At 32.5% G+C, this 10,063-nt stretch overlaps 1 protein-coding gene across 2 annotated transcripts in view; it reads left to right on the forward strand.

Annotated features, from left to right (window-relative positions):
* LOC139489668 (large ribosomal subunit protein eL34-like) overlaps positions 1–9,660 on the forward strand; it is a 12,641-nt gene extending 2,981 nt beyond the window's left edge. For both annotated transcript variants that reach the window (XM_071276320.1, XM_071276319.1), the window contains exons 3-6: positions 1,723–1,736; positions 5,272–5,351; positions 7,100–7,203; positions 9,559–9,660. In XM_071276320.1, coding sequence (XP_071132421.1) covers positions 1,723–1,736; positions 5,272–5,351; positions 7,100–7,203; positions 9,559–9,646 — 286 coding nt within the window. In that variant the 3' untranslated portion in view covers positions 9,647–9,660. The remainder of the gene's footprint in view (positions 1–1,722; positions 1,737–5,271; positions 5,352–7,099; positions 7,204–9,558) is intronic.
* The last annotated feature ends 403 nt before the right edge of the window (positions 9,661–10,063 follow it).

The raw sequence follows: 10,063 nt of genomic DNA on the forward strand, positions 1-10,063 counted from the left end.
CAGGACAATTTGCTGTGGGCTTAAAAAGAAATTTGTGAAACTCTTTTTCCTCTAAAAACTGGTACTTTTAAAAATTGGTATAGACCGTCATTAGGAGTCCCTAAGGCCGTTTTTATTAAATAAGTTGGTTTACGGATCCGCCGACCCGAATTTTCGCTAATTCAAATAAAAATAAACACACATTTGCCCTTAAAAATTATTTCCGCCGACCTCATATTTATCGATTTACTAAGAAAATTTTAAACGGTATTTTTGTGTTTACGTTTCGTAATTCTGGTTCCTATTACTGCATTAAAAAATCGTGAACCAGTGCACCGGAAACGTGACTGGTTAGCTGTTCACGTGTTTGCGCATCCTTAAACCCTGACTTCCGTTTAGGAACCAGATGATATCAGGGCATGGTTTGTTTACTATGAATGAACCAGTGTACATCCATCTGGATGTGGACGTCCTAAACAATTCAATATTATCAGACAAAAAATTTGTGAAATGCCTTCGTCATGAAACCATAAGTCAAGTCATTAATGAACAATTAGAAAACTTTAATGTTGTGATTGAAGAAATAAGGGCCGGCAGTAGTGACCACGGCAAAATAAATGACAATGGAACCGTTACACCTGAAACTACACCGGTGGACGTTCTTATCAACTTTAATACCAAGTACCTTATGATAAAATGCTGGGAAATTCAAGAAACACCGGATAAAGCAAAAAAGAAAAAAATAACAATTTACATTTGTTTTTAATAATTAAAAACATGTATACTGCTTTCATCAATTGCATATTTCACTTAATACAAATCTTTGTCTGTCAGATGTATGTTTATAGGGTTGATACATATAAAAAAGATGTGGTGTGTTTGCCAATGAGATGATTTTTCATAAAGAGACCAAATGACACAGAAATTAATAACTATAGATCACTGTACAGCCTTCTTCAATGAGCAAAGCCCATACCGCATAAGCTATAAAAGGCCCCAAAATGACAAATGTAAAACAATTTACGTGAGAAAACAAACAGCCTAATTAAATGTAAAAAAATGTACTAAAAAAAATTAACATATGTAACACACCAACAAACAATATTAAACCACTGAATTACAGGCTCCTGACAGTAAATTTCTGTTTATACTTTTAAATACTGTCTGATATGCTCTGTCCTTATAGGTGTTGACATGCAATATGCTCTTAGATTTGCCTTTGTCTTTTAATATTGACTTGTTCTATGTGATGTGTTTTTGTTGTCGCATTTATTAATTCCACAAATCCTACAAAAGATGCTGAATAAAAGGTATTATCAAAAGGCTTTTCAAGTTTTACAGAACTATAAATAAGTCTTTTCAATCAAGTTTAAATTAATTTTTTTTTTTCCTCCTACCCTATTTTTTTGTGGCTGATATCCGTAAACCAAGTAAAAAAACAAAAACTGGAAAGATCTAGTTTAAATTTATTTTTTTCCCCTCCTCCTACCCGAAGTTTTTTGGGCTGATGTCCGTAAACCAACTTATTAAATAAAAACGGCCTAATGTATCAGTTCAGTAATTGATAGGACTAAAAGGGATTGGATCCCCACAATGATCTTAGAGGTAACAAGGACTATACTTTAAAGACTCTTTCTGTCAAATATGTTTAAAATTATTGGAATGTAAACTAAATCTGACATGTTATGTATGAACATCATAAATGATGAAGTATTTTATACTAAAAATGATTTTTATTTACAGGTCCAAGACTCCTGGTAAGTTTTGAAATAAGATTCTCTTTTGTTAAGAAGTAGGAAGTTAATTATGCAATCAAAGTTTTAGAAAATATATGCTCTTTTAAACATTTACCATTGATAAATTTAGAATTGAACAATCCATATTACTTCAAGCTTTAGAAACTATATTTTCATTTATACACTGTTCGTATTATGGTTTCATAACCGACATTTGGCTAAATTCAATCTATATTTCAATGTTTATATCATGAAATGTGTTAATATGCTCATAAATTCAATCTTGTACATAAGCATACAAGTTACAATTATTTTAACCATATCTTATTTGAGAATATTAAAGATTGGTACCGTGTTCTCCCCAGGATTCTTGGATAGCGCTTTGGTAAGCGCGTAATTTTCGACAATTCTCAGTAACTTTGCCGCGGCGCTTTTTGTTTGTAATTGATTTGTTATGTGTTTTTCTTATATAATGCTATTGGTGTTTTCTCTTGTAATGATGTCCTCATCATGCTCATGGAAGTTACCCCTTTGTTTGTTAATGTTATTGTCTGATATATATATATATATATATATAGAAGAAGAGGTTTTTTTTTCCATTGTAAATTCATATAATCCTCATATTATCTATGTAGTAAAACCCATGGAGAAGTCTTTTTCCATCAGTGTTCCAGCTAGCATGAAATGGAGGGGCGCCGCGCCCCGCCCCCGAAATTTTGCGCCCCTCTGCCTTTTTAAAGCGCCCCTCTGTGCCCTTTTGAAAAAAAGTTAAAAAAACGATCTTTTTTCATCATATCGTCGCCATTTTGTTGAGTTCTTTATACACACACTTCATTAAGACAACAGATTAAAATTGTTGACTTTTGTTACCTGTATATAATCACTTATTTGATTGGAGTCAATTACTTAATCAGGTGAAATTTACGACCCTGTCTAATCCCTTCGCCCTGAAGCACCAAACATCGAAGTTAAATGAATTGATTATTTTAACACCTGACGATGCAAAATAGAATTTATAAAATAAATGTGAACGGTGTTCATTTCTAATGTATTTGTTATTTATAAAATAACGTTCATTTAAAAAGAATCATTTCAATAGGTCAACACGCAAAATGCTGACGAAAAAAAGAAAAATTAACCAACTCGGAAATGACAAGAAGAAAATATCAAAGACTTGCCAGTCTATTACATCTTTTTTCAAGAATAATGACCATCAAAAGTAAAAAAATAATTTAATTCTTTACCGTTATGAAAAATCGAGAAGAAGAAAGGTTTCTATCAAATATCGCAATTGTTCTTCTATTGTAAATTCGGCCGATTACGGAGCACTCGAAAGTCCGATTTTTTTATATCATTTTTTTCTTAAATTGAAGTCCGTTTTGACTAACTTTAATATTGATATTATTAAATACGCTCAACATGAAGTAAACGGAGATGCTTGTTGAATTGATAATAAACTTACAAAATTGAAATAATTTATTATTGTGCCGATTACGGAGCTCTCGAAAGTCTGATTTTTTTATCAATTTTCTCATTGAAATCACAGGCACTTGTTTCTATTCATTTGAAGACCCCAATCAACGTATATTTCCGTAAATATACGTTGATAGGGGTCTTCCAATATGAATAGAAACAAGTGCCTGTGATTGAAATCCGTTTTGACAAACTTATTGATTTTATTAGATACGCTCAACATTAAATATACGGAGATGCTTGTTGAATTGAACAGACAACAGTGAAACAATGTATGGTTATACAGAGAATAGAAACTCTTCTTATTCAATAACAGGACTTTATACTCTTGTGTCATCAGCAGAACTTACAGATCGTTCCTTATCTAGTCTGCTAGAGCTATTTCATTCACCTTGTCATTAGGATAAAAAACTATTATCTTTATGTACCCTCTTGTTGCAAAACTATTCAGTGTTGCAATATGACATGTACAACCACTCAGTACAGCAGAGGTGGAGAAAATATTCTCTCAGGTCAAATTGATAAAGACAAGTCACAGGGCAAACTTGAAAACACGTACAGACATTAACAAAAATATTAACTGTAAAATTAAACTGTGATGAAACTAATGTGATACAACCTTCTTCAAAAAGAAAAACAGAAGATTTGTCATTGTTGTTTAATATTTATTTGCATTTGAACTCTTCTTTGAAAAAATCTGTAGTTCTGAAAGAGAAATGAATCTAGTACATGTAATGTCTATTATTGCTATCAGTTTGATTTTAACTTATATGTTCTAAATAAATGATTTTTAAACTTGTATATAATAGCTATTTAACCAAGCTACATGCTTGCTAAAAATATGTCTTTATGTGGTAAAATTAAGTATTTGATTTTTTTTCTGTGAGAATGCGCTAAAGTGCCCTTTTTAAAAACGCGCCCCTCTATTTTCAAATCCTAGCTGGAACACTGTCCATGATGGATCTATACCAGAATGCCTATGTGAAGCTTTCTTAGCACTAATAAGTGATGTTGCAGAACATGTAGGACCAACAATAAAGTCATTGTCAGCTTCTGTGTTTGGTTTTGTAACCCATTGTAGCAATGTACTGTTAACCTTTATACAACGTTTGACAGGAATTGACATTTTTTAGCATAATGATTTCTCATTTTTCTGACCTTAACGTTTTATAATATTCAAATGGCTTCATCCAAGCTGGACATCGAGAAAGTGAATTTCTCAAGTCGTATAAGCTTGGGGTTTGTTTTTTTAATCTTTTAAATGGTAAAATTCATTATTGTAGAATTGCTGACTAAACAATTATAAGTTCGAATAGGTGATAGTTATATTAAGACTTCAAAGACTGTTATTTTCGGGGTTTGTATGGATAGTAAGCCCGTGCTTCAAAATTTCACCTTTCAAATCTGATCAATACAAACAGTCATTCTTTGTAAGAACCATACCCGAATGGAATAGACTTCCAGACAATCTCGTGTGTGCTAAGACAATTGAGAGCTTTAAAACTTCGGTTGCTCTCACAAATTTGGACTAATTCTACAACGCCTCTATCCCGTTGCCACTAATGCCATATAATGGCCCTGAAATGTAATTATTCAGATTCAGCCCGGCAAATTGTAACAAACCCCTGTGTTTGATCGTTTTTAAAATCATCGTTTGTTCAAAGTTTGTATAACAAGTTTGTGAGTGTCGTCGGGAGATGCAGTCAATTTATTTCATCTCATTTCATTCATATATGCCTCTATATATTCTTTTAATTAAAAAATAGATGTCAATGTTGTAATCTTTGTTTATTTTGATCTTTCAAAGTCGCCATTCTGTAAAATTTATTAGACTGGTCCCGCGGACAGAAATAATTCATTCAGAAATAGTAAACCAGTAGATCACGTGATCCAGAGTGAAAAATAAGCGGGAAATTTGTAAAAATTGGGGGGAAAATATAGTGACACGCTTGCAGTGGATAGCGCTGCAGTGAGTGCAATAGAACAGCGGGAAATTGTGATAGCTAAAACGGCCTGGGGAGAACACTGTCAGATAAATATTGGTTTCTATTTTAATTAATATGATAAAATTGTGAATTTACAGGTGGAAAACTTGTTTACCTGTACACAAAGAAGGCAGGTGCAGTACCAAAATGTGGTGACTGTAAAGTTAAATTACATGGAGTAAGTGATTATTATTTACGGAAGACTATTTGAAAATATTTAAAGAATTGTTCCAGAAATATCGGGATTTGATGTCTGACATACACATGAACTTTGAAAAAGGGGTTTAAAGGATAGAAATTTCTCTCATAATTTATTTGCACTGAATTTTGCAATAAACAACTGTAAGTGTGAGGCAATCCTACCAGTTTCACAGGCACTCGTCTCAGAATATTTTTTTCCCTGTATACCTTTGTATAACACAAGGTACTTTTTGGTGATGATTCAAAATTTCATTTTTGAGTTATTGAGTATTTTGTAAACAAGGGGGAGGTTTTAATTACATGTCGTGCCGTATCTCATAAACGATTTATGATTATTGCTTAAAACTTTACACACTTCTTTGTTATATTAATCTAAAGATCTGTATACTTTTTGGTGATGACTCAAAATTTTATTTGAAAATATTTAAAGAATTGTTCAAGAAATATCGGGATTTGATGTCTATGACATACACATGAACTTTGAAAAAGGGGTTTAAAGGATAGAAATTTCTCTCATAATTTATTTGCACTGAATTGTGCAATAAACAACTGTAAGTGTGAGGCAATCCTACCAGTTTCACAGGCACTCGTCTCAGATTTTTTTTTCCCTGTATACCTTTATATAACACAAGGTACTTAACTCGCGATTTAGAAAAATGTCAGGCGGTGACGAAATTCTGTTATATGCCGATTTCTCGGCTGTCAACCCCACTTAAACTTGTTATTTGGTAAATCTAAATTGATTTATCTTCACAATGGTGTATAACACGGCTACTTTTGTTGTTGGATTCATCCGTAGCAATCCTACCCAAGGATGTCAATCGTAATCTACCGACGATGGATTGGCAATAAACGCGTCACATCTTTTATATATCTCGGTTTTCGGTTGGTCAATTTTATGGAAAAGTCTAAATGATTCTCGGAGTTATCTGATCTTGTTTCATTTCATACGTAAAGTCAAGAGAAAGTCTGAATGACATTGACGTCATGGGAAAATTTGTAACTTATTAGACATACCACAAATAAGACATTAGATTTTTTTCATGGTATCTTATACAATGATACTAACTGAATGATAAGTTCTATTCATACGAAAACTAACAGTTTTTTCTGAAACAATTTTTATAATTAATCATTTACTGCGAGACATTTATTGCCAATTTTGTGTAGGTTGACGAAATAATTACGATTGACATACTTGGGTAGGATTGCTACAGATGATTCCGACAACAAAAGTAGGTGTGTTATACACCATTGTGAAGATAAATCAATTTAGATTTACGACATAACAAGTTTTAGTGGGGTTGACAGTCGAGAAATCGGCATATAACGGAATTTCGTCACCGCCTGACATTTTTCTAAATCACGAGTTAAGACTTTGTGTTATATAAAGGTATATAGGGGAAAAAAATTCTGAGACGAGTGCCTGTGACCAGTTTACATTCATTTGATTGAGGAAATATTTAGATTTTGCATTGACAAAATTCCTCATGTCCAGATGTACTAAATATAAGTCCAAATTTACTATATTAGAGAATCCATTATAAATCTTGGATTAAAATAAAAATAGAATGTACCGAACTATATATTCAATGTATGAAGTATGAATGTATGTATGAAAATATTAATTGGGGAACATATATATTGTGTACAGCTAACATGCAAACTTAGATATTAAACAAACAACAAGATTAATATTAATGAACTAATTGTTAATTTTTTCAGCTTACTCCTGCAAGACCACAGGAACTATCTTCAATGTCAAAGAGACTGAAATCAGTAACCAGAGCTTATGGAGGGTCTAGATGTCATAGATGTGTCAGACAGAGGTAAATATCACATGTTAAAACATACAGGAATGACACCCAAGTCATTTCACCTAATTTGGTCAATGCAATTTTTAAAGTGGAGAATATATGCCAAATTTCGCTGCTAAATTTCATTTCCTGTACCCCTTCATGGTTCTCTGAGATTTCTTTGAGGGTCATTACGAACATGTAAGCTAAGAAATCTGTTTTGAATACGTTTCACTTCCTGGTTTAAATCAGAATTAAATTGTGACCATTAAGCAGAAAATCTTCCTGCATATACACTGCAGATACACACACAGATTGGCAATAACCTATTTAAATGCTACAGATTTAAGAACCTTAACACAGTTTCTTTCTAACCACAGTTTCCACGTGTTAAATTAATTGATTAGACTAGTAATTGCTTTATGCTGCATCAGCATTAAAAGGCAATATCGCTGTGATCCAATGTTAAAGGTGGATGATTTATAAAAAAAAAGGACTAGATTCGTTTTAAATGAGTTTCTATACTAATATATCAACAACAAAATAGTTGTAGAAGATGGAAGACCTGGATAAAATTGTATCTGGTATACAGATGACTCATTTTATGAAGTTTCATATACATAACAGATATGTATCTGTCGTCTTTGGTCTCATTTTCATGTTTTTTTTACTACTAAAAAATTAAACATCCAGATTTCTATCAAGTTATTATGAGGACAACTAAATTTGGTACATCGTAGATCAGCAAAATATTTGTGATTACAATGTAGGTTGGTTTCTCAGAAGCTATTAGCAGTAGGTCAACTATCTGAGGTGTGTGGCGAAATTACAAGATGAATATGTTCATTAGGCAGGGTTGAGCTAACCTCAGTGTTCTAGGATTTTTTTGGCACCTTGACTTACCACGGGTAAGATCAATAAAAAAATTACTTACCCACATCTAAAAGTTAAATCCGCCAACCAATGCGGACGGCGCAAAAAAAACGATTTCTTACTAAATTTGACAAATATGTTATAGTTATTACTATGTCATTTATTAAGAGCTATAATAAATGCAACTGTAAGTTTATTTTCCTCCGATGACAAGAAAAAAAATCGTTTATGTCCCGATTTAAGCACCAGTTATCAATCCGGATTTTCTGATTTTACCGACACCGTGACCGACTTTTAGAATGATAGGAGAAGAATGTGGTCTCTTTTGCGCTTGATTACACCTAGTAAACGAGTGCTTGAATAAAAGCGCCGATAGACATCGACAAAATCTTCGATCTTTTATCAAAGTTTTTTCTCGTGATTTAATAAAAATAAAAAGCAGATATGGGAAAATTGAAGAGGACCGGGAAATTTCAAGAGTTTTTCGCTTCCCCGAACTTGAAAATTGACTTACCACCGGGTGACAAAGGCTAAAAAATGACTTACCCGTTGTCCTAATCCACTTACCCCGGGTAACGGGTAATGGGAATCCTAGAACACTGTAACCTTGGCCTTATTTTATGGTTCACTAGTCAATGTTTAGTATTTGTGATGAGTAGATATAAGATGTGGTATGAGTGCCAATCATACCACTCTCCATCCAAGTCACAATTTGTTAAAGTTAACTATTATAGGCCAAAGTACTGCCTTCAACACATAGCCTTGGCTCACACCAAACAGGAAGCTTAAAAAGGCCCCAAAAAAGACTTGTGCCAAACTAGGGTTCATTTTACCTTGACCTCATTTTAATTAATCAATGACAATTGATTAAATGATACAGTAGTTAAACTTTTAATGATTAGCAGTAAAGTAGGAGACATTTCAGCATGCAGACATGTGCGGGTTTTGTTTTTGCTTTACATGTTCCAGGATTCTTTTATTAATATTAACATGGAGGCTATATCAAATAAAATTGAGAATGAAAATAGTATGGATGTAATTCAGGAAGTTTTATTATAGTATTGGAAGTCTTAAGAATTATTAAAGTACTTTATGCTAAATATTATATTCAATTGACACAGGGTTATGTACATTGTTTACACTACACATGTAATACCCTGTAGAAACTCCAATTATATCTAAAGGTATCTTGTATTACAGAAAAATTATATAACATGTATGTTTCATAATAATACATTATTTTGATTAGCTAACAGAAATCCCGTGTCATAATGAATTTTAACATTCATGACACACGATCCCACAATAAAGTTTATAAGCATGATGACGGTGTTGAATGCACACATTTTAAGAATGAAGTGCTTCACTGCAAAATGTACTTCGGTCAACACTTTTACACCCCCAATGAATTTACAAAATGAAGCATTCAATTCTTAAATAATTGGAATAACCTTTATTTAAACAATGTTAAATGAATACACCTCTTCTATACAAGTTGTTTATTTCTATTTTCAGAATCATCAGAGCTTTCCTGATTGAAGAACAGAAAATTGTGGTTCGGGTGCTTAAGGCACAAGAAGCTGCAAAGAAAGCCACTAAATAAATCTATGATCAAGACATTATATTTTATGATTATTTAGCCCTCTGGCTGTTGGGAAAACAATGGATTTATAATATATTATATCAATATAAAAATAATAACATATGGTAGGAATGCCAATGAGACTTCTAACTACCAGAGATTAAATGATGAGATGTAAGAAAGTATAGAAATAAGATGTGGTGTGAGTGCCAACGAGACAACTGTACATCCAAGTCACAAAAAGTAACATAGTAAATAGGTGAATTTATTTCCTCGACTATGAGCAAAACTCAATACTGTATACTAAGCAATAAACATCTCCCTTCTCCATTGACAAAAATTCTAATATGACGTGCTTCTTTCACTTTGTGAAGACATTATGCTCTAAATCCAATAAAATTAGTTTGCACATGCGTATATTGACTTCTTCAGAGTAAT

Source organism: Mytilus edulis, chromosome 9 (genome assembly GCF_963676685.1).
Source record: "Mytilus edulis chromosome 9, xbMytEdul2.2, whole genome shotgun sequence".
Taxonomy (NCBI): domain Eukaryota; kingdom Metazoa; phylum Mollusca; class Bivalvia; order Mytilida; family Mytilidae; genus Mytilus; species Mytilus edulis.